At 39.7% G+C, this 24,301-nt stretch overlaps 2 protein-coding genes across 5 annotated transcripts in view; one reads left to right on the top strand and one right to left on the bottom strand.

Annotated features, from left to right (window-relative positions):
* Positions 1-3,149: 3,149 nt before the first annotated feature.
* Positions 3,150-13,894, bottom strand: ZUP1 (zinc finger containing ubiquitin peptidase 1). Of its 3 annotated transcripts, none has more exons than XM_027745343.2 (9): positions 13,509-13,894; positions 10,399-10,515; positions 9,349-9,458; positions 8,450-8,618; positions 6,770-6,958; positions 6,397-6,565; positions 5,603-5,754; positions 5,046-5,266; positions 3,150-3,836 (listed from the first exon to the last, which is right to left on the bottom strand). In XM_027745343.2, the coding sequence occupies exons 1-9, from the start codon at positions 13,798-13,800 to the stop codon at positions 3,789-3,791; spliced, it is 1,467 nt and encodes a 488-aa protein (XP_027601144.2). In that variant the 5' UTR covers positions 13,801-13,894; the 3' UTR covers positions 3,150-3,788. The 3 variants fall into 3 exon arrangements, with proteins under 3 accessions (XP_027601144.2, XP_039236058.1, XP_039236060.1); XM_039380124.1 differs by having other exon boundaries at positions 5,046-5,194; positions 13,509-13,892; XM_039380126.1 differs by lacking the exon at positions 5,046-5,266 and having other exon boundaries at positions 13,509-13,892.
* Positions 13,895-14,089: 195 nt separating this feature from the next.
* KPNA5 (karyopherin subunit alpha 5) overlaps positions 14,090-24,301 on the top strand; it is a 20,834-nt gene continuing 10,622 nt past the window's right edge. Inside the window, exons 1-9 of one of the 2 annotated variants that reach the window (XM_027745344.2) lie at positions 14,090-14,196; positions 16,046-16,179; positions 18,428-18,529; positions 18,612-18,711; positions 19,483-19,577; positions 20,366-20,497; positions 20,748-20,836; positions 22,241-22,340; positions 23,924-24,087. In XM_027745344.2, the coding sequence (XP_027601145.1) occupies positions 14,193-14,196; positions 16,046-16,179; positions 18,428-18,529; positions 18,612-18,711; positions 19,483-19,577; positions 20,366-20,497; positions 20,748-20,836; positions 22,241-22,340; positions 23,924-24,087 (920 nt within the window). In that variant the 5' untranslated portion in view covers positions 14,090-14,192. Of the gene's footprint in view, positions 14,197-14,393; positions 14,541-16,045; positions 16,180-18,427; positions 18,530-18,611; positions 18,712-19,482; positions 19,578-20,365; positions 20,498-20,747; positions 20,837-22,240; positions 22,341-23,923; positions 24,088-24,301 lie in introns of those variants that run through there. The other variant, XM_039380120.1, reaches the window with a different exon arrangement.

The raw sequence follows: 24,301 nt of genomic DNA, 5'->3' as shown, positions 1-24,301 counted from the left end.
TTTTTGGTGTTTTGTTTTTGTTTTGTTTTGTGGGGTTTTTTGGAGGGGGTGGAGTGGGTTTGTTTGTAACTTATTTTCTTTGTATCAGGAATATAAAGTTCCAGGAGGAACTTCTTGTAGGCTAATTACATGAGGTCACCTTTGCTTAGTGGAAACAGTTAACTGTGCCTTGCATCAAGTAATTGTGTACAGGTAAAAGCAGGAAAAAAGTACCAGAATGCTAAAATAGGTGGACTGAAAGTGAGAAGAAAAAGCTGGTCCCTTCAGACTCATGAAAGAAGCAAACAAGCAATTTTGTGAACTGTTATTTTACATTTCTAAATAATTCATGGAAAGACCAAGGTTAGATGCTCTTTGTCAAATCAAAATGATTATTTGGAGTAGTTTGGGGATCTTTTTAAATAGAAGCTGCAACCTGCTGTGGCTGGTTGTTAGGGCATTGATTTATTAGCAATCAAAAGAAGTCACCATAGCTTGAACATGTAGACATCATAGCAGGAAGCAGGGGTCAGGGTTCAAAACTTGTCTTCCCCACCAGGAAGTACAGTTGGTGTCTGAAAAAAAAGTTGAAACAAAATGTTCCTCCTCAGATCATGTCCTGTGCCCTTCTAGCTGAGGCTGTGCTTAAACGGATGAAAGGCTATTGGAGGGGGAAAAATGCTAGAGATGTATCAGAGATTTAACAGGTGCATATATGGGGAGAAGCTCTAGTTTGTGAGTGGTTTCAATGGATAGAGCTGAGGAATACTCAGGACTCCCCTTCGTAACTAACGTGTAAGTCATTACTGTCTACAATGGTGAATATATCCTAGATCAAATGTATGTGATGAGTAGAGTTGTTGAATTTGCAAATAGTTTTGAATTGTTGATAGGAAAAAATACTGAGATATGTCTACATATCTCCTCAGGGAAATCCATGGGCAAGCCACTCTACGGAGCTGAGCCATGAACAGGTTAAATCATGGTAGTGAGTCAATTAATATATAAGGAAGGACATACTCATTGACAGCTGTTTACAAAAGTGTGCTATTCTTGGAAGAGAAAAGCAGATCAAAGTCCTTCTGTCACTTTCTGCACAAAAGCATTTAACCAAATGTTAGGGTCTTGCAAATAGATCCAAACAGGATTTTGTTGTTTCTATGAGGCAACTATTTGCAAAGAAGATAAAAAGTTCAGATTCTGAAAACTCAGGGGAGTCTGACAGTAAGAGCAGTTATTTTATTTAGCATTGAGCCCAAGCAGATTCATTCTCTCTCTCAGGGCAAACTTTAGTAGTGATTCAGGTTAAGTTCTGTGTCTCAGTAGGGTTATTTTAGTGTTTTGTTACCACACTGCTTTCTTTCTCATGATGTCATCATCACTGGTCTACTCTGGCCTCCAGTTGGGAGGTCTGGAGACACACCATCTATAACGCTGCTGCTTCCTTTGAGAACATATGCAGGATCACTCTCAAGGAGAAAAGACAACGCAGAAAGAATCGTGTCTTGCCGATACCACCTAAGGAGTCTTTCTGCTGTGCCTTTTGCAACTGGACCTGTCTATCTGTCATTGGCCTTTTTAGCCCCCAGCGCGCTTGTAGCAAATGTGGGTAGAGCCCTTCCCAAATCTTAGTTCGGGAAGCCTAGCCATGATGATACATGATACATGGTTACCACACTGCTTTCTTTCCCATAATGTTCAGTTCATGTTTGAACTTTACCCCATTACCCTGCTCCAGCTGCAATTCTCTGAAAAGGCTGTTGTTACACCATGATTGTCTTGGTTGGTCAGACCTTTACATGGCATTCCTGTGGTCAAGCTGAAACGAGCAAGACACCAAGAACTTGACCTTAATAAATCTAAATTAACCTTGTTAATAATAAATCTAAATTAACAAGCACTCCCAGAGTGCTTGTTAAAAAGAAACCAAAAAACCAATCAAACAAAAAACCCCACAACAAAACAAAACAAAAACCAAACCCAAAATCTATTGAGATCTTGGCATAAGGTCATATTTACAAAAGGAATCAAATATCTCAAATGGTCGGTTGGTGTCCAGGTGGTGCCAGGAATCATTGCTACAAGAGCCCTTACAGAGGTACCTTCGGCTCCATCAAGTAAGGCCCCCACTCTTCTGCTCACCTATCACCTGGCTGCCCCATGGTGATAACGTAGGAATAAAATGGCACATACAAGGCAGAACGAGGAAGTATTTTGAATTTGGCACATTACAGCTTTCCACTGAAACACCAGCTCAACTGCAAAAACTAAGAGCTGGTACTACAATTCTTGCTTCTTCAGCTTACACATCTGGGCACAGTGTCACACTGGTAAAGAGCAAGCTTGGGCTGGAATTAGCAGAGCCTGAGCAAGGAACAAACTCAGTTCCAATTCCAGGCAGGTGCAGGAACAGTGCAGAAGAGATTGAAGCACATCTACGAGAGGTTAAATGATTGTGTGGCTGCAAAACTTCACATGACATAAGGAGACATGCCACATAGACCAGGGCTAATATGGGAGCTGATGTCCCTAGTGTCAGCCCCTGTCCTGTCCTAAGTATTTAAACCTTTTACAGGTTATAGGCCACTTCTACATACCTACTGAAATGAATGCATTTTCATGAATTTTTTTTACCTTCATGCATATTTCAGAAAAATCAGTGATTTATGGGTTGTAATATCTTTACAGGCTCACATGTTTCACTACTTCCAAAAATTGCCAGAGTGCATGAGAGCACATGAGAGAAACAGGTTAATGGAAAGGCTCTTACACCTCTAAGGGTTAACAGAGAAAAGAGTCTAAATGAAAGGGATGTATCTAAGGTCCAGTTCCAACAACTGGATGCTATAGCATGATTCAGTTGCTTAAGCAAAGACACACAGTGCTATCTGCAACACACTCAACCATCCCTCCCAGCCTCCAGCTGCCCTCTTGGAGAGGCTTGGCTCTTACTTTCAACCAGAGCAGCATGTCTTAGATACACTAAGGTGCCTCTAACACCCAAGATACTTGTTTCAGCAGGTAGCTCCACAGTCTCTTTAACTGCACAGGTTTAACAGCATTAACCCTGTGCAGTTCATGTCCTTCTGAGATGCCTTTGAGTCCTAGGGGATATAGATTATAAAACATACACAAAAATAGAAATTAAAAAAAGGATGAAATTAAAGAAACACTTTTAAAAACATATTTAGTTTATTTATCCATGGTACAAAAGAAATATTATCTTCCTGCACCCCAAAGATTGTCTTGTGTGGCATCTAAAGCACGAGCACTCTACTCTGGACAGCGCTTTCTTAGACCTCACAGCAATGCCAACACTGATCCACCTCTGTGTTCATGTTTACAGGTGATACCTCTAGAGAAACCAGCTAACCGAAAAGAAGTTTAGTAGTAAACTAATCCCTGGTGTAACAGACTGTACTGTGGAGAAACAGAGGACTGGTCACAGAGGACGCATAATTACATTTACAGACATAAACCATGACCAGGAACTCCAATAAACTAGTTCCATAGTATCTTTATCCAGTGCTTATTAACAGTGCATAGTTTGATACCAGACAGTAGATGTTGCTCATTTAAGCAACTAAGAAAATAACACATTTTCTAGTACAACAAAGACTCTGATACTTCAGTTAGTTATATCAGGACGGCAGAGTTTTGACTGAACACCAAAACTACAGGTTTACTCCAGTGTTGTGCTTCTCCAGAGCCCCCAAGCATTATAGAGACATTGTCGAGTTAGGGTCACAGTCCACAAGTTTAATGATTTGCATCCAATAAATTCCATAAACAGGCAATAAAAGTATCCTTTAAGGAATCTTCTCTGATGTTAAGACCTGAGAAGCACGGCAGCGAGCCTAAAAATAGGTGAGGAGAGAGGGAAAGAGAATAACTTAATGAACAAACCCACCACTTTAGACAGCTTTTTCCAAATTAGTAGTGTAGTAAGCTTAATGAGTATAAGGGGTTATATTTCATTTTAATTAAATGGGAGGTTTCAAGATAACATTTTAAACAACTGATATTTTTAAATGTAAATCAAATCTTTGAAAAGAAGAAAAAAAAAAAGTACCATACTAAAGACAACAAACCCACCCCTTTCTAATCCCAAATGACACTTCTTTTTACTGTGTCTTGAATTTTAAAGCTTTTGTCAGTAGCAGGAGAGGACAGCCACATTTCACTAATATTTCTGACATGTTCAGGGCCAGAAAACTCTTAAGATAATACCTCATTTCAACATACATATGTTAAATACAGTTGAGCAAGTAATTCAGTCACCAGTTATTTAACAGCTTAAATGAAAGTCTGTCCTGAAGTTTGAATGTAAGGCACCACAGAATTGGAACAGGGGTCCTCAGAATCAATTTGTTAGTATAGGGAAGAGAAAGCTTAAGAAACAAAAACTACATCTGACAATCAGCTGAAAACTTTTAAGGTCTTAAAAAAGCTAAAATGCCCAAAGCCAAACACATGGAAAGGGTTTATAAAAATTCCAACAACTCAAACTTTTAAGTTTCTCAGACGTGTGTTTTAAATATACGAAGTTCTAAATACTTGTAGAATGCACTAGTTGTAGTGTCCAAGCTGAGGAGACATTGGATGGTTAGGTCTGTCTCTGTGCACCTTGTTCTTCAACTATCAAAGGCTGATAGACACCACATAGCTTTACAAAATTGCAATAAAAACCTCTGAACACATTTTGCACTATGAATCTTTGTAAGTAACTTCCATGGTCACAATTAGTTATTTAGGAGAAAACATTATAAGAAAACGAAAAGTTAAAAAAAGCACCTAATTTACATCCACAAACAGCTGCAAGCTTCATACAAGATTTAGAAGTTGTCAGTTGCAGCAAGGTGGCATTCATATATATGCAAAACCTTTTTGGTTTTGATATCCTGGGATTATATAAGCAGAAAGTAGCAGAGAACAAGAACAGGGAAAGTGAAGAAATGAAAAAAATCCACCATGCAACTATATATGAATGTGCATTTGAGTGTTAAAGAAGAACTGCAGATTGTCTTAAATGTTCTTAGACTGAAACTATTTTCTGAAATACATACAGCTTTCTCTTCCAAAGACAGCACCCCATCTACAGCCACTATCTGGTACTGCTTTTCTTTTAGGCTACCCATAAATTTCCGAAGTAGTTTGAGATTAGTTCCATCACTGTTCTGTTTCAGCAGTTTCTGCATTTCTTGGGAAGAACATCCTGGGTCAAACAGTAGCAAACATAAACTTTTGTTTTTCTTCTCTTCTATTCCAACAACAGTACGACTATGACCTAATATCAAAATAGAGTTTCAGTATTTTAAAAACATATAAATCCCATTTACTTCCTTGTAGCACACTACTGATTTTCAGATCAAGGAAGGCATTACTTTTTAATTAAATTTAATAATAGTTATAAGTAAAGAGTACACGTCAAAAAGTTGAGATCCCAATCACATTCAGTTCTTCCACTCAATAAAAATACAAACTTTAATGTTGCTCTCGCTAAATACAAAATAAAGCCATGCCTTCAATTCAATGAGGAAGGATTACAAAATGCTGCTCTGAATGACAGCAGATATCAAGAGGGATAGAGAATAGTAAGAAACCAGCATATAGCGATACTGACCTTGATGCTGCAAGTAGATGGGTGGTTTGGAAGTACACACCACCTTTGCGCCACCTCCATTATCTGTAGAATAGTAATGCAAAACCCACTCAAATAAACGAGGGTGTGTACCCATAGGACCAGTTGGTTTGTGAAAGTCAATGATTTGGCATCTACACAACACAGAGAACGAAAACAACAATAAAATTTCAAGTGGGTTGTTTGTTAAAAAAAAAAATTCACCTCCTCTCCCTTCCTCTGGCACCAAGAATGTTTTATAAATACAGCAATTCAAGGCATCAAGTGGTCCTTACCACCTTTTTTTTAATACAGGAGTAGGGGACACATAATTACAAGGCAACGCAATATATACTGTTCCAAACTGGAAAATTTACTACATAACAAAGAAATGTTCTTCTCTGTTCTGTCCAACAAGACGTTGTGAAGCTTGCAAAAATTAATGTTCGATTTTTTGTATGTGATACACATAGAGAATCCAATTAAAAGATATAGAAAATAGCTGAAATTCAGATTCTTCTTGAGAAGAGACTTTTAGAGAAATTAAGCTTTCAAACAGTGTTTGAATTTATGCATATGTGGCATAATTTTGCACCAAGTCCCAATGATCTAAGCAGTTAGCGGGTTTATGCACCTCCGTAAGCAGTTATACAGTTTCATGCTGCACTAAATCAGATCTGTTTACAGACTGGTTAAAGTCACTAAGGTAGCTTTGTCATTATGCACACGAATTCTAACCTTTAAAGGTCTAGCACTTAAATCAGCACTTAAAAATAATAACAAAAAACAATATTTACTTCATCCTGAGACTGGTTAACAGTGAATAAATTTCACATGCTCCTATCCATGCTTTGGAGCCATGTAATCTGTTGTTGAAGTGAGATGCCCCATGAGGATCAAAACCTTCTCTCCAGGCATCTTCAATCATGGACTGGATCTTTGGTATACTAGGAATTAGTGTAGTATCTGGAACAGAAAAGCTTTTGAATTGTTGTTACGGTAATTGAAATAGTCTATTAATTAAAAATATTCAGCTTCTTTTATAAGAGGCAGTTGATGTTACAAAGATTCATTTACATTGCACGACTTGCTGCGTAAATTAAAAGGTAAAACATCAATCAGCAGGCTGTCATCCCAGGTATGTGAAACAAACCGCATTTTGTTTAATACCTGTCAAGCAGTCTCTATACAAACTGTTCTGCAACAGTGAGGAGAGGAGCATTTGGAAGTTCCTGTACCCACAACCCCAGCCTCTGTCGCCCAAGGATGAGTGGAAGTGATCTACTCCTGCTGAAAGCCATACATGCCTCACATCTTTGTTCTCATTCTGATAGTATTTGCACAATGCTTCAATGACTCCTAAAAGAAGATAAAATATAAAGTTTATCTGTAAAATGAACTACGAAATTTGCCAGAAGATTCTTTGTCCAACTTGGAAAATATACATATTAATACAATTTATTTTAAAACTTCTAAATGAGCCTATGTTACATTTGGAACCCAAATCACAAAACCAGTGGACATTGCACCTACTTAATTTCAATGGTCTTTATTTTGATGAATTTATGTACTATGAAGCTTTCAAAATGAAAGCTATTTCTTCATTGTTGCTACACAATTTTAAATTAAACAGCTTGGACTACATTATAAACTGTGATAGTCACAGTAACTATTACAATGATATAGAAAAAGTATGTCACCAATAAAGTATTCCTATGCCCCTGCCACCCCCAGTACAACATCCTCCTAAAAACATGGCGACACTTTTTATTCTCCACAACTTATTTTTCCAGGAGAAACAAAGAGGGGGAAAAAAAAAGGGAATGGCACAGAACTTGAGAATTACTGTAAATATTTTAAAATAATCCACTTGCAGGATATTTCAAATCCTCCTTTGTTACATGAAAGAACATACTTGGGAATGCTCTCTTCAATCTGTGTATGTAAATTCTCAAAAGCCCTTTCTTGCCATGCTATTGTGAAGACAATTATTCCATAGTCATCACAGATTATTTTCTGAATACCTCTCTGAAATCCAAATCAGTACCAGGAATGAAAACTTTAAATATGTTATTTCTATGCGATATATTTAATAGAAGAAATTTTATTTCACCTGTCAAGAACCAAATGGATATTTTGTGAGCTATTGCCATTAGCAATAAGCTAAAAGACCTTTGAACTGTGGTCTTGGAAAGGAAAGACAATGGACTCTTTTAAAAAGGACACAGAAATCCACCTGCATTGTATTTTTTTACCAACTACAAAACATCTAAAAGAGGACGTATCAAGTAGATGCCTATTCCTCCCAGTCCTCTCCTGGACTTTGTAATCAGATGTGTAATCAGGACACTGTGCTTACCTGCAACAAGCTTACATGATATTACAATTAATTGAAACACAAGATAAAAAGCTACTGAAAATTTGAAATGCTACACTAGATTAGGAACCAATGAGTACTAAGTAGTAAACAAGCATACAGTCAAGGGCAACCAACTTGTAATAAAACAGTCACATCTTTTGATACATACTGTATTTGTGGCCTTAACTAGACAACTTGGTCCCAAGTTTCCACGGGAAAAAAAAAAGAAAGGAAAAAAAAGAGGCAAAAAAGCCTACAGTTCAGAATACAAATTAGAAATAAACTAAACTAATAAGGAAATTAAAACTTAACGTATTTATTTAGTCCTCACCAGGACTACAATGGTATAGATTGATCTAGAAAATAAGAATTAGAACTAGGATGCAACCAATACTAAACAACCAATTACATGTTTTGTTAAAGGCCACTTTAGTCACTACAACTTAAGTCTAGAAAATAAAGTCTTAGTTGTATAATTTCAGTCTTTTTACCTGAGGTCCTTGTTTTCCCGTCATCTAAACCAAAAGCCAAACTTTCCATCATGTCAGCTTTTCTCTTGTGATATTCAAAGGGCTGCATCCTTCCTCTATCAACTTCTCTTTCCATATTCTTTAGAAATTGCTGCTTGTAGCCACCAGAATTATCCAAGCCATACTGTCTCTGTTAGGGATGGAATGTGCGTGATTTAAATCACAATTTTAAAATTCACCTGTTGTGCACGCAGCTTTTCAAAATCACTGTCACTAACTTTGAAAAACAGACATAAAAACTTCAGAATTATAATTATTTTAGAGCTGAAGGCCAAGCTTCATTCCTGAATATGAGCGTGGGTCTACAAAAGCCACACCTGGAAGAGCATGCACATTCCTCTGCTCCCTCTTGGCAGAGCCACTGGCACAGAGGCAGTCTGGCAAGGAGGTAGTGAGAGGGGGAAATGAGTTACCGGGCTGTGAGGTGGGAGGCAGAGGGAAGCAGGACCTAGAGCAGGTGATGATATTCTGGAAGAGGACAGCCAGGATGCTCAGGGCCTTTGGCTCTCTGACAGGGAACATGCTCCATGCTGCACAGCAAGGCAGAGCACTAGAGCTGGGTGGAGCATAGGCAGCAGGTGCGCTGGTGAGAGCAGTGTGGCATGCACAGGGAGCACCCAGCCCCATCTTAAGCCAGCACCACTCAAAGCAGTAAAGCTAAAGTCCAGCACCTGTGCCAGAATCAGAGTTTCTAAAATGCATTTGCTTCCAACCCACTCCTGGACCATCACCTCAACACAGACTGGTGACTTGCACAGGTCTGACTTGGTTTGGCCATTTCAGGACATTACAATTCCAAGATACTCAGTTTCTAATGGCACAACTGTTGTTAAGTTTACCATTTAGAAACAATAGCGTACCTGCAGCTTTTTAAATTCTTCCCTCTCTCGCTTCTCTTCTTCTGATCTCCGCCATTTATCTTCTTCAGTCTGGAGCTGCTGAGCCAGTTCTAAATCTCTTATATGTCCACCTATCCCAGAATAACATTCCAAAGAGAGGTGACTTGATCAGAAGGTTAATAATGCTTTGATGGATCACTTATTTAAGTTTTAAAGACTCATTTCTAAGCAGACATATGTAAACACAACTAGGCATTAATTTCAGGAAATGCATCCTAAATTATTTTGACCTATTAGCAACAAACACTGAACAGCAATGACTGCATTCAGTCTGCTAAGACTTAGACTCTTGACTTGGACAGAGTTTATGCAGTTACTGGAGCAATTACTTTGCAAATAATGTATGTACCTCTACCACTAAGAAGACAGCTTTTGTTTATTATGTTTCACTTCATTGTTAGCAAGAAGTCCCAGTTTCTTGAATACCACACACTTAGCTTCTAGAACCATTGCCAGCAGTCTTATAAGGAAGTGACAAAACCATATTTAGGATCAGAGAACTGGACAGGGAATCTCTAGGATTTTATTAGCCATGTTAATAAATAAAATTCATTTTGATTCCTTTACTTTAACAATATGACTAGTGAACCAGCACAAGCATTTACAGAAAAGAATCGAGGAAAAAAGTTTTCATAAGCTATAAATTTTCAGCAGAACGTACCACTGTAAATTTGATTTATAAAAACCTTCTACAGAGCTAGAAAAAGAAATATATAATACTGCTGTCTTTAAAATATTTTTGCTTTAAGTTTTACTTTTGGCTAACATGCAGTTCATTTACTCAACAAACATGCATAGAAAAAGATTTCTTTTAGCAAGTGCAATTAAGTAGAGCACTTGGGCAAGTGATAGGACCTGCTATTAACTATGTTAACTTCATAATATATGTGTCTCATTCTCTTTTTAAATAGAGAAATATTTATATTAAATTTTGCATGAGATTCTATTCTCCAACATGCAAATACTTGTAAATGCTTTCAAGTATTATCAAGCCCGTATCCTTTCAGGTACCTTCTGAAAAGCTGTGTTCCTCTAAGTGCAAATTCACATGTTCTTCAAGAATCTGAATGTCTGTACAGGTAAGACTGCACATAGGACATTCATATAGCTGTTCACCATTTCCAGTGTCTGAAAAAAAATGCAGTTCCTTGATTAATGCAATTCCTGGGGTTTTTTGTGAGAATCACCCCCCTAACTGATATATAGTCTACACATTACCATTGAAATTCTCCAGTGAAAGGCAGTAAATTCTAAACAGCTGTTACTCTCTTAACCACTTAAGAATTTGTATCTAAGTACACGACAATTTGAAGACATTTTTTCCTTCTTTCCATTACATTTTACCCCATTTAACTTACAGATCATAATTTGCTATGATATTTGTATTAAAAAATGCTTAGTCTTAAATATCAAACCACTAATAAAAAGATCTGTTCTGCTAACAGAACACTTGCTTACAAAAACTTAATATTCACATGACAACATCTGATGGGCTGAAAGAATAAAATAAAATGTGCTGTCATTCTTACTTTGTTGGTCTTCCTGCATCTCCTTAAATAAATATTCTTTCTGCAGTTTTAGTAGTATTACTGAGAGTACCACATAGGATAAGTAAAGTTCAAATGGATTTCTGGAGATCATCTAGTCCCTCATAGCAGAGTCAAATTTAAACAGGTTAAGTTACATGGGTCTTTTCCAGTCAGTTTTTAAATTTCAAGGATGGATACTCCACACGTTCCCCAAGCAACATATTCCAGTGCTTGACCACTCTCACAGTAAAAAAATAAGTGTTCTTGCATTTAAATGGCATTCTTTTGACTTTTTGATTTGTGGCCACTGCCTGTTGTCCTATTACCAAGATCCACATTCGAATGCCCGACTCCATCTTTACTGCTCTCCTTTTGAGTCCCTAGATTTTACTTGCACCTTCCTAGGCTCACGAAACACAAGAATTAATATTCTGTGGTAGCTGTTTCTGGAAAGCATTTGTCCAGGCTAAATAGTCACGATGGGCTGGAAGGAAACTTGGTGGTATAGTAACCTAAATTCACCAGGAGCATTTTACATAACCCTGCAAACATAGAGTTTTCTTAAACATACTATGTACATAAAAAAACAAAACACCCATAATAAAACCACTTTAAAGCAGAAATTGCCACGCGGGCAACTTAGTTATTTATTTAAGTTTCACATTATTTGCATCCGTAGAAGAAAGATGTTCTTCAATGCTAAGACCTGGGAGTTTTTTTGGTTAAAAATAACATTTTAATCACAGATCGTGCAGTGAGGTTGATTATACTGCCACATTCTGCATCCTAATCATCTGTAATGGGTTTTTGTGGCTAGGTTTTGCTAGTGGGGGAGCTACAGGGGTGGCTTCTGTTAGAAGCTGCTAGAAGCTTCCCCTGTCTTATGGAGCCAATGCCAGCCAGCTCCAGAACAGGCTTCCTCCTGCTGGCCAAGGCCAAGCCAACTAAGAGTGATAGTAACGCCTCCGTTATAACATATTTAAGAACAGAAAGGTATTGCGCAGCAAAAATTCCAGGCAGGGAAGAGCAGAGTGAGAACATGGGAACAACAGTGCAGACACCAAGGTCAATGCAGAAGGAGGGGGAGGAGAGCTCCAGGTGCTGGAGCTGAGGCCCCTGCAGCCCATGGAGGACCATCGGGGTGCAGAGACCCACCTGCAGCCCATGGAGAAGCCCATGCTGGAGCAGGTGGATATCCAAAGGAGGCTGTGACCCTGTGGGAGGCCCAAGATGGAGCAGGGTCCTGCCAGGAACCTGAGAGGGAAGCTCACATTGGAGTAGGTTTTTCCCGGGTAGGACTTGTGGCCTCTGTGGGGGACCCACAGCAGTACAGCTCATTCTTGAAGGACTGTACCCTATGGAGAAGTGACCCACAGGACAGCAGTTTGGGAAGAACTCTTGCCTGTGGGATGAACTCATGCTGGAGAGGTCCATCAAGGACTATCTCCTATGGGAGGGACCCTACAGGAGCAGGGGAAGGACTCCTCTGAACAGCACAAAACCTGACCATAACCCCCATTCTCCATCCCCCTGCACTGCTGTGGGGAAGGAAGAGAACATGGAAAGAAGGAGGGGTGCGGGGAAGGCGTTTTTAAGATTATTTTACTTCTCATTCTTTTGCTCTGACCCTGTTCGCAATAAATTCAATTAATATCCCCACTTTGAGTCTGTTTTGGCCATGATAGTGATCAGTAAGTGACCTCTCCCAGCTCTTATCTCGACTCATGAATCCTTCGTGGGTTTTTTTTCCTCTCCTCTGTCCAGTTACAGAGGGCAGCGAGAGAGTAGCTGTAGTGAGTACCTGGTGTCCAGCCAGGGTCAAGCTCCTACATCATCATTTTTTAATCTTTTCAGTATATACTAGTTAGTTTCATCATGAATATTAGTCTTCTAAGGGAATTACCCACTAGCAAAGGTGCTATCGGTAAGTTTCTGAAATAGCTACCAGCAACTTGGATAGTTAGTCAAAATAAAATTCTGATCATGACTAAAATAAAATAACAGTATTTAAATATGCAACTATTTCCCTTAATCCAACTTCATCCTCGAGAATATCTGTCCAAACCAATATTTAGCACTTCGGTGCTGGATCTTTTCCAAGCCTCTACTTCAAAGTCAAAAACTTCCTTTCCCTAACACCTAATGCAACCACTTTATGGGATCCCGTCAAAGACGACTCTTAAAGAGGCAAAGCCAAACCTTTGCAACCAAATAAATGCCAAAGGGATAAAAAACCCCCTCCCCCCCACACAAGAGGTTTACGATTTCCTTTCACTGACACGGCGTACTGGGATCAAACAACACCCTGCGGGCTCGCCTGCACTGGCATTTGAAGTTCAGCTCTGGAGCAGATCTTTCAAGTGACGCCCCTCCCGCCTTCAGTCACTCACTTCCCCTTTCCAAGGGACTTTTCCCCACCGCCCTCAGTCGCTGCCCCGTGTTTGCACCCAGAGGCGGCCTCGGAGCTCTCTGGGATGGGACCACAGAGGAGGAGGCACTCAGGGAGCATCCTAGTGCGATGCGCTCATCCCGGGCCGGTTCCCCGCTCCCCGACCCCCACGGGGAGAACGCCCCTCCCTCACCGCCGCTCACCCGTGCCTGGGGCGCCCAGCAGGTGCCCGTGCCGCTCCCGGACGTGCTCTTCCAGCTCCCGCCCCGCCGCCTCCCCGCAGAACGGACACTCGAGCGGTGCCCCAGGGCGGGAGGAGCCCGGAGGCCCCGACTCCGGGTGGGCCTTCTCCAAATGCCGGCGGAGCTCGTCGCAGCCCGGGGCGGCGGCGGCGAGGCAGAGCGGGCAGCGGGGCTGGCGGCGGCATAAGGGTAAGCGCCGCCGCGCCGCCGCCTCCGCGGGCAGCACCTGCCCGCACACGTCGCACAGCACCATCGCGCCCGCACAGACACCGCGAACACCGCGCGCCGGCTGCCTCCCAGTGTGTCCAACCTAATCTAGTCCAGTCCAGCTCCGCCCTGCCCCGCCCCGCCCCGCCCCACCCCGCCTTGCCTTGCCTTGCCTTGCCTTGCCTTGCCTTGCCCTACCCTGCCCTGCCCTGCCCTGCCCGCGCGCGCTCTTCCCACTAAGAAGTTCCGTTTCCCGAGCCGGGGCGGGCGCGTGCCGCGCAGAGCCTGCCGGGAGCCCTGGGCCCCGCCCCCAAGCCAGTGCGGCGCGCGGCGGGGCGGCGGCCGCCATCTTGGCCTGGGGTACGCTGCCGGCGCCGAGCGTTCCGGGACGGGGAGCTCTCGCTTGGAGGGCGGTGGGCGCCTGGCGGCTGCGCTACGATGGGTAAGGGCGGAACAGCGCTAAGAGCCGGCGGGCAGGGGCAGGAGAGGCTGCACCGCTTGCGGGGCGGGGCTGGGTGGCGTGGCGTGGCGTTGCGTGGCGTGGCATGCCCGGTGCAGCCGGGCTCCCCGGCGGAGGCCGGTCTTTTTCTGGCTCTGGCTGGGCATTGCCCGCACGGCAGCTCGGCCGGGACTGGAACGGGGTCGTCACGCGCTGTTCTCCGCTTGTTCAGTCAAGAGGGCTCTGCCGTCATCCCGCTTCCCCGCCCTGCTGCTGATGGAGGGGACTTTCCCACCCCTTCTGGGGACGCGGGTGAAGAGACTCGCTACTCGCTGTGTGTGGCCGAGGTGTGTGTGGGAGGGTGTCCGTCCCCTCAGACTGACAGGTCAGCCCTGGTGGTCTCGGACTAGTCAGTCCTGGCGATCTGGGCCGGTGCGAAGCCCGTGGGCAGCGTCCGACCGGGGAGGGGGTGGCGGTGCAGCGAGGCGCGGTGTTCCGGCAGCCTTGTGGAGGCAGGAGGGGGAAAAAAAAGTAGCATGATAGGTCTTAGTCTAGGCACAGCAGGTGGGCGAGATGCAGGATATGGTGGGTGGAGGCATTTGGTGATAAAACGGGTGTAGTTTTGCAGCACAGAAGTGCAGGCTCTCTTGAATCTGGATGTCGAAGGTATGAAACCAGGGGCTGCCAGTCTTCTTGCCCTTATGATGTCTATACCAAAACCCCTGGGGGGAGGAAAGAAGCTATAAATTCCTAAGTTTTTCTTTTTGAAAACAGTTTTTATGAGACCTTCCTTCCCGCTGACCTTCTGTAACTCTTTTTAGAGCTGGTTACTGTGTTTCTTTGAATGTACACTTTGCTTGGCCTGACAGTTTTATCGGCACAACTGAATTAACAAGGTGTGAATGATTGAGAAAGGGATTGTGTTCTAGGACTAGTTAAGCCCAGTAACATTGTTGGAAAAGTTATCTTTTTAAATTATACCTCAAAGTTATGTGACTGTTGCTAGAAATTTGCTTTAGACAGTGGCACACTTAGCATTGTGGTCCAGAGATGGCAGTAGTTTACTTAGGTTCTTGTGAAGCAAATATGTTTGGTGAAATAGGCAGCTGAGTCTTTGGGGTATCTAGTTGGTGTCAGCCTAAGTCTGCAGTCTGTTTTCCTCTGGTAGCTTGTGTTTATTGCTCACCAGTCCTTGGTGCTGCTGATATAAAAAAGACCCCAGACCAAACAGACAAAAAACCCAGAACTGAAAACAAATTATCTCAGAGTGGAAGTTGATGGAGAATGTGAGAGTATGCCTATCTGGGTGCTACTGACCCTTAAAATATTTTTCTGTGTGCAGTTTAGAAGGAAATGTAGCATAACCTTTAGATACTGTTGTGTTTATGAGGTAGTGAAAGTAAAGAAACAATGCCATAAGATATTAAATGAAGCAATAATAACTGTAGGTTTTCTTCTTGGTTTTGTCCTTATCAGTAATACATTTAATGTCATCTTTATGAGAGGAGAAATGCAAATTTCTTTACTTACTGGCAGAATAAAAATTTAGCAACATAATATCTTTGCTTTTTGTTTTGCAGTTTGCTTGTAAGACCCATAATATCTTTTTACAGTAGCTTATGCCCTTTAATGATGTATCTGGTCCTTGAGATGAACTTTAATCTGCAGTTTAGAAATGCCTATCTAGGTAAAGATTTTTCTGTGATTTCTACCTTAAAGATTTTTGTTGATGAACTGAGTATTGCGAGCAGATGCAGGAATATATAGCTGCTGCTCTTGTAGTACAAGAGATGGCAAGTTTGTGTTGTGCGGTTTGGCCTTTTGGAGTAATTTTTCTTTTTTTTTTTAATAGACAACATGGCAAGCCCAGGTAAAGATAACTTCAGAATGAAAAGCTACAAGAATAATGCACATAATCCCCAAGAAATGCGCAGGCGAAGAGAGGAGGAAGGAATCCAGCTTCGGAAACAGAAAAGAGAGGAGCAGGTAAGTATCTTGATGAGCTGTTAGTTGTTCAGTGCTTGTGAAGCTGTATTCAGATATGTGAAAGGACTTGAGCAGACTCATCCCGTGGAGTAGAATCCAGAGCTCCAAGTTGAATCTCTGTTTTCTTTGCAGTCTTGGGAAGCAGCAGGCACATCTCAATAGCATCATAAAATAGTGAACAGAAGCCCTTTGAAGTCACTAGGACACACAGAGGAGAGACCTGTGACTTTAATCCTTAGTCTAGGTTTACACATGTGAGACTGGACTGAAAGAATACTCTTGTTTCCAGTAAGGATTTGAAACCTTGCATTCTCTTCCAGAGTGTGGGTCAAAGTTTTGCTGTTTGAAGGAGGAGGATTATTTTCATCTTTGATAACATACTGCAAATTGCCCAAGAGCTCTTCTACAGTAACTTAATAAAGTGGCTACCAGTTAATGTCCCTGAATTTTTATATAAACATTAGCAGTTGTCCTCACTTAGTGATCAGACTGTGTGGAACACTGTATAATTTAATAGTTTGTAGTAGTTCCTGATCCCAAAATGTTTAGTAGATTCTTGCCAGGAAGGTAAGGAATGTAGTATGTTTTTCTGGTCGGTCTAAAGTAGCTGAAATTGTCTCCCAAGACCTAAAGCGTGTCCCAGGCACTTATCTACAGTCCCCTCTGAGGTAGGAATGCTTACACATCTAGTGGGAAAGTGGTACTACTGCATGGAAAAAGAATTTAAGTTATTTGGGCCAGAAAAGTAAGAGTCAGAAGTGGTGTGATACTGGAGCATTTACCTGTGAATGGATAATAGTTCCTGCTGAAAGTTTTGTTTGTATATTTTGTACTACACACTCTATAGATAAATTATGAAAATAATGTGTGTTTCCTCTCCTATGCTGACTGTTGTAACAGTGAGACTACTGTTATGTTCTCCTTGATCCTAGTTTGTTGGACTGGTGGTTTGAAGCTCTTCCTGAAGTGGGGAGAACAAGTTTATGGAGGGAGATGAGACTGCTTTGGTTCAAGAAGAAATTATAAGTGGTAGATAGACCAAACAATAACAGTTTATACATCAAGAGCTTCTGCATCCTTGTTAAGTGCTAGAAAGAATGTCTTCTCTTCCAGAAGAGGAATGTTGTTTCTTCTTCCTTTGTGGGTTTAAATGGAGTTAAACCTTATTTACATTCAGATTCTGCAGTTGTTTTGTGTCCAGGATTATGCCCAATCAGAAGTGTGTTGAACAAGGGAGAGAATGCCTTGTTTTAGGTTCGTGTTTGAAATAGAGCTAGATGTAAACATGGAGTTGTTTCTGCAGTTTTGGAGATGTACAGCAGCAGAAAGCTAGGTCTGTAGCAAAACCATCAGGATTTAGTAGGTGGTTTCATTCTTATGCTTACAGATGAAATCTTAGTTGATGGACTGAGATTCTATCATTTGTAGTTAAAGGTACCAACATAATATGCTTAGAATTGTTAATTACAGTAGTTGTAAGTGTAATACTGGAATAAAGATAAAAATTTAGGTTTGGCTTCTAGAAGAGAACAGGCCAATGTGAAGGTTTTGCTTGTATACCAGAAAATGAAGAGGCGCTCATTAAACATAACATATTAAATACTACAGTGCAGGTATGTATTTTGAGCATAGGCAGTGTGTGCAGCCAATTGTAAAGGAATTTTTGGATGCAGAGAATGTTTAATGTTACATAGTTTGAAAGTTCACCTCTGAAGCTCTGCTATTTTTCTCCAGCTATATTAAAATAATGTTTCTAGTTTAATGTTTCTGCAACTGTGTGTGAAATGCAGTTGAGGGGAGGAATGCAGTGTGCTGAAATAGAAACGTTGGCTATGCATTGATGATTTTAGCCTTAAACTAAAAAAGGGGAAAGTAGCTTGTAGAGTAGTTTCCTGCTTAAAAGTGAATGCTAATTATAAGGGATAAAAGAATCAAAGTAAAAAGATCTGTATCATCTTTTTCTTGCATGTGGCAAAATTTATGGATCTTTGATAACTAATAAGAACTTCAGTTTTTAAATGTCTATCTGAAGTGTTCCTGTGCAGTTTGTCAAGATACAGATACAGTAGTGTTTTTCTCCTTTATGCTGTTTAAACTTTTGTGTAGGATTCCCTTTGCATGGATGAGTAGGAAGGTGAATAGTTAGAATTCTTTGACTGGTATTGGTGAAAGCATTTCTTCAGGTGTATGTCACCTTACCACTCTGTGGTAAGTTCTAACATCTCCCAAAAATTTTTCCTTCGTTTAGCTGTTTAAACGCCGAAATGTTTCTCTGCCAGGAAATGAAGAATCTATGGTAGAAAGTCCTATTCAGGATCCTGATGTCAGCTCTACTGTACCTATTCCAGAGGTAAATACTTTAGAGTGTGTTTGGAATGTTGTCTATTAATGTACATAGTACTAGACATAAGAAATCTTCCTTGCGTTTTTAGGAAGAAGTTATTACAGTAGATATGGTACAGATGATTTTTTCAGATGATCCTGATCAACAACTCACAGCAACTCAGAAATTCAGAAAATTGCTATCTAAAGGTAGGGAAATATTGGCTGATTTTTCTATTTGCTTCTTTCTGTCTTATTATGAATTATACTTCCAGTCAGTTAACTTTTAGTTATGTTTAACTTTAAAATAGAGCTTTCAGAAACTTCTAGTTCTGTTTATAGAGAAACTGTGCCAAATCTGTTCCGACCTAATGGCTAAATACAGAAAGCTTCATTATTCTAATGCTAAGTCTTTCAGACAAAATAACAAAAACAAGGATGTTTTGATTGAGGTGTCCAGGGCAGTAACTAGCTGCACACTAATGTGTGTAATGGTTGCAGTGATTCAGTTGCTGATTCTCATTCTGTAATCAAGGGGAGAAAAATTACATGGCTGCCAAAGAACACTTGCAACTTGTTTTTGTTGGGACTGTAAGACATGCTGGTCTCAATTTAAACTGGTATTTGTTTAGCATGACAGACACAGGTGTGCTTGGTCATTTAAAATAGTATCTAATCATAATTGCTCTTCCACTGGCCTGAGCTATTGGTTGAAGGAACAGTGTTTTGTGTTACTAACATGTGAATGGATAGTAGTATGTGTTACCATTATTATATATAATAGGGTGTTTACTAAGTTGTAGCACTCTGTAGTGATGATCCTGCAGTCTTCTCAAGTCAAAAGAAGTAACTCCTTCATTTGAAAATAAAATGGTTGAATGAAATTATGATAAGAACTGCAGATCATATATGTTTCGTGTTATACTGAAAAAGTAATTTATTTGGTCTTTTTACACAGATAAGTTTGTTTTTATTCCCTAGAGCCTAATCCACCTATAGATGAAGTCATACAAAAACCAGGAGTAGTACAGAGATTTGTGAAGTTTCTAGAGAGGAGTGAGAATTACACTCTGCAAGTGAGTTTGGCTGGTACTGATTGGGGGTTTGGAATGGGATTTAGAAACCTTGCAAAAGAGCTTTGGAAAGCGCATGTTGTTCTGGTGGGGTTTTTTAATAACCGCATTTGATTATTTTTAACCGCTAAAGCCATACATTTTAGTTATTGCTCCTAAAATTGTGACTTGACTCTTGTGAATTTCACAGTAGTCTTTAGAGTGATGTGTTCAGCTGCACAAATAGTTGGGTGTTGAAAACAGGTGTTCAAGAGGATTTGCAGAGTTGTATATTAAGCATCAGCACTGATGTTTTGCTTGTGTTGAATATTTTTTAGTACTTTTCAGATGAAATCTTAGAAAATAATAAAAAATACAGAAAACTGAAAGACTTTGAAATAGAAAATCTTTGCGAAATATCTAATTAGCAGTAGGAGTAACTAGTTGTGTCTGCTTGCCCTTGGGAATGGCAGTTAGGCCTCGTGAACATTCGTACCAGAAGAATTAACTTAATATAGAGTAAACAAAAGGGATTTTTACTAGTTAATAGTGATTTGAAGTCTTTCTTACAGTTAGTGCTGTAAGCCAAAACATAAAAATAATGGAGCTACTGAAGGTTCTTACTAAATAGAGATTTTGTCAATGCCAAGTATTTTACTGAATAGAAAGTACTCTAAAAGTAATTGCATTTCAGTGTCATAGGAAAAAATTTGGAAAATTAGCCTCTGTAGCTCTAATGTCAAACTGTATTTCATGAATTTAAATTTTACTGCTGAGTGTTTTAACATGGTCGTCTTTGTGCCCCTCAACAGTTCGAAGCAGCTTGGGCCTTGACAAACATAGCATCTGGAACTTTCTTACACACCAAAGTTGTAATTGAAACTGGAGCTGTTCCCATTTTTATTAAGTTGCTTAGTTCAGAACATGAAGATGTACAGGAGCAAGTAAGTGTTTTCTTGAGGGGTTTTATAATTCCTTAAAATTCCTTTATGAATGTCTTTTTTGGGGTGTGTGGGGTTAGAGAGGGTGCTATCAATTGATCTGACTCTAGAAAGATAAAAATGTACTGTCAGTGTATTTTTTCCCTCATGGATTTTTTTCTATTCTATAACGTCTGCTGTAGAAAGTATAGATTACCTGTAAAAGTTGATTTGCAAGCATGTATAAATTCACTTGAATGCTTTGCTTTTTAAGGCAGTGTGGGCTCTTGGGAACATTGCTGGTGATAATGCGGAATGCAGAGACTTTGTTTTGAACTGTGGAATATTACCACCCCTCTTGGAGTAAGTATTGTAAACTAATACTGTAACTGTAGCATACATGTATAGATAACTGTCAAATTCAACTTAGAATATACTTGAAAAGAATATAAGCTTTTTTCTAAATTGAGAATGCTGCTTTTTTTACTATATTGCTATGAATCTAGTGTTTTGGATTGTGCGAGATTCATGCATAGTTTTAATTAATTAGTCCACGACTGGAAGCTTTCCAATGTTTGCAAAAGGAGAGGAGTGTTATTTCACAGGTGTGAAATGTCTGTGTTGTGCAGAACTCTGTGTTGCCAGATTTCTGGATATATAGGCTGGAAGACATGATTTAATTCACACTTGTGTGTTTCCAGCTGGCTGGGCAATAGGGTGGTTTCCCCACCTTTGTCTGGTAGCTCCAAGCTCCAGTCTTCCTATTTATCCATTTGCTTGTTGAGATTTGCTGAGAGAGTAGTTGTTACATGAGCTGTGTTCCACTAGAAGATTTCTCTTCATTAGGAGTATCATTCCAGCATTTACACAGGCTTACGATTGTATGAAAGGTAGCTTCATCACAGGGAAAAAAATTGCACAACACAAATTTTGTCCAGTTTATTACCTCTTAAAGTAATGAAATTGTAAAATAGCTTAAAATAGCAGAGAAGAGTGTGATTACCTTCATAAAGGGTTTAAAGGATTAACTGTTTTAGATGTTTTGGTCCACATCTGGAAGTGAACCTGATTTTTCAGATATTCAGTCTTTCATGTTCTGTTTGGCAAAAACAGTAAAGTGTTAATTTTTTTAGGTCTTTGAAGTTCTGTCTAACTTTCTTATGGAATTATTTTTATTATTATTAATTGCATTCTCTGAGTGAAACTATCAAATTTCATTCAAGGGAGGGCCGCATCTCCTAGCCCCTTCTAATCATCATCATCATCATCATCATCATGGCTAGGCTTCGCAGACGAAGATTTAGGAAGGCTCTATCCACATTTGTTACAAGCACGCTGGTGGTGAGGCCAATACGAGATAGACATGTCCGATTGCAAAAGGCACAGCAGAAAGACTCCTTAGGTGGTATATTCTGCAAGGCACGATTCTTTCTGCGTTGTCTTTTCTCCTCGAGAGTGATCCTGTGTGCCCCTTCTAAAGACTCTCAGAAAAATTAGTTGAATGATTTTTCATATAAGCAATGGTTTATTTTATATGCGTATACTCTATATGCATATACAGTGAGATGTCCCCAGAAAATAATCTATTGAAATTCAGTTGGTTTTAGAACTGTAGATGTAAGACTGCAACCCGTAAACTATGAAGAGAAATAAATTTAAACTAGGACTTCTCTTCCAGATTTGAAGTAGTGTTGGTAATAATAGACATGAAATTACTTAACTTTTTAATAAGAAATTACTATTTTTATTATTGTCTCTCTTTCACAGGCTGTTGACAAATTCGAATCGTCTTACAACAACTAGAAATGCAGTCTGGGCTCTCTCAAATCTTTGTAGAGGAAAGAACCCACCTCCAGACTTCAGTAAGGTATAATCAAGTAGTAATTTTGAGAAATCAGAAAGCTAAAGAATACTTATGTTTGTAATATTTTATAACAAACAGAATCTTTGAATCTGGATATAGACTCTATTTTATGTTTTTAATGTCCTCACACAGTTTTGTCCGTCTGTTGTATCTGGGAAAAATCATCTACTTTGATACCTATCAACAATAAAATCCCATCACCCAAAAACTTGAGACTGTAGTTAGTCAAATGCAAATAGTCATTCACTAGTGTGAAATGATGGACAAATTATACATTCAGCACCAAACCCTTTGGGGCTGTATTTTCTCCAGAACTGTTTTAGAGGATATGAGTTATGATTGAAGCTTCTTTAATTTTTTTTTGTTTATTTTATGATTGTGAGTGCACGCTGCATGATTAAAATTTTGAGTTTTCTGCTCTGTCAGATGCAGTTAAATCAGAGTATGATGACAGGAGTGATTTGCCTGTATGCTGTCCTCTTTTTATCTCTTCTCACTAGTATGTGCTTATAAAGACAGGATCACTGTGGAGGATAGTAGGAGTTTTAGATTCTTATTTTCAATATGAAATTAATTCCTGGTAAGATTAATGACATGAAAAAACTGAACATTGGATATGCTGGTAAAAGAGAGGTTAATTAATCATTGATCTGGAACAAATTTACCTCATGAGTTAGTAATGGTACTTAATAATTCTTGAACAGATAATAACAAAAGGGGGGATTTCTGATGTCAGTTAATCAATTACCTCACAATTGCTCTGCCTAAGTTAAATTTTTTAGTAGTGTTTTGTTCTGGTAGAGAAAAACCAACAAGATTTCTTGCGGCTTGAACATAAAACTTCAGAGCAAAAAGATGTCCTGTAGGCAGCTGCTGATAAGAATAGGTCCTTTGCTTTTTGGCCTTTGCAACAGCACCAGTTGGACACGTAATGGAGGCTGAATTTGCATAAACCACGTAAGGTAAAAAATTAAGTTGTGCAAAGAATATGAAATTCCCAAGCTGTACAGCAGAAACCTGTCAGGTTCCAAATGGTGTTAAGATGGTCTAGTTTATTTGGCTTTGTCTGTGTGTATATTACTGGAGATAAGAGCAGAGGGTACAGCTGCAGGGAGAACCGAAATCAGACATCGCTTGTTTGATTGGTTTGGTGAGTGTTGAGTCCTCTGTGAACTACTCTAAGTTGGTTATTGCAAGTAACTGCCAGTACTCCTACAAAGACAGCAATAAAAAAAACTAATTTTATTTCTTTGGAATTCTGTTCTCTAAGTGATTAAAAAAAGCATTAGTAATTCCTGATCACCTGTTTACCTGTAAAAGCAGATGTGTTTTGTTTAAGCTGAGCAATTATATACTTAATATAATATCTGTAAATAAATAGGCTGTGAATCAGAATTGATCCAATTTGCCAGTTTGAATTGAATATCTAGTTCTATCAGAAAGTGTTCCACCTAGGTCCTGATTCATTAAAGAGCTCGTGTACTTTGGCAGTAAATAGTTTTGCACATTTATGCCTTTGTAGAGTGTTCTCTGAAACTTGAAAAATACGGAACACCTAATTTTATGCAATATTTTCTTTAACCTAGGTTGCTCCTTGTTTAAATGTTTTATCAAGATTGTTGTTCAGCAGTGACCCAGATGTGTTAGCAGATGCTTGCTGGGCCCTCTCCTACCTTTCAGATGGTCCCAATGATAAAATTCAAGCTGTTATTGATTCTGGAGTGTGTCGAAGATTGGTAGAGCTGCTTATGTAAGTATTCTCTTCACCAAATAGATCTCTTACTGTTAATATTAAAATTGAGTTCTGTTTTCTCACCTCAAGTCTTTATTTTTGTGAGAAGCAATGAACGTGAATTCAGCCCGAAACCTTTTAAGCTGCTTGCTAGGTTGCTTGGCTCCTGGGATTATTCCTGAGACTGACAGTGAAAAAAAGTTTTCTTCACAGTATTCCTTTGTATTCTTTA

Source organism: Pipra filicauda, unplaced genomic scaffold (assembly GCF_003945595.2).
Source record: "Pipra filicauda isolate LSUMZ 115617 unplaced genomic scaffold, ASM394559v2 scaffold106_size2291244_pilon, whole genome shotgun sequence".
Taxonomy (NCBI): domain Eukaryota; kingdom Metazoa; phylum Chordata; class Aves; order Passeriformes; family Pipridae; genus Pipra; species Pipra filicauda.
Note: the sequence above shows the minus strand (reverse complement) of the source record. Positions and strands in the feature narration are given on the sequence as shown.

What these genes read in the sequence shown, in the direction of transcription:
- ZUP1 (XM_027745343.2), bottom strand. Translation starts at nt 13,800, where the DNA reads ATGGTGCTGTGCGACGTGTGCGGGCAGGTGCTGCCCGCGGAGGCGGCG. An exon ending in GGAACACAGCTTTTCAGAAG is followed by an intron (nt 9,459 to 10,398) that starts GTACCTGAAAGG and finishes ATTCTGGGATAG; the next exon opens with GTGGACATATAAGAGATTTA. An exon ending in CGGGAAAACAAGGACCTCAG is followed by an intron (nt 6,959 to 8,449) that starts GTAAAAAGACTG and finishes ATCTTCTTTTAG; the next exon opens with GAGTCATTGAAGCATTGTGC.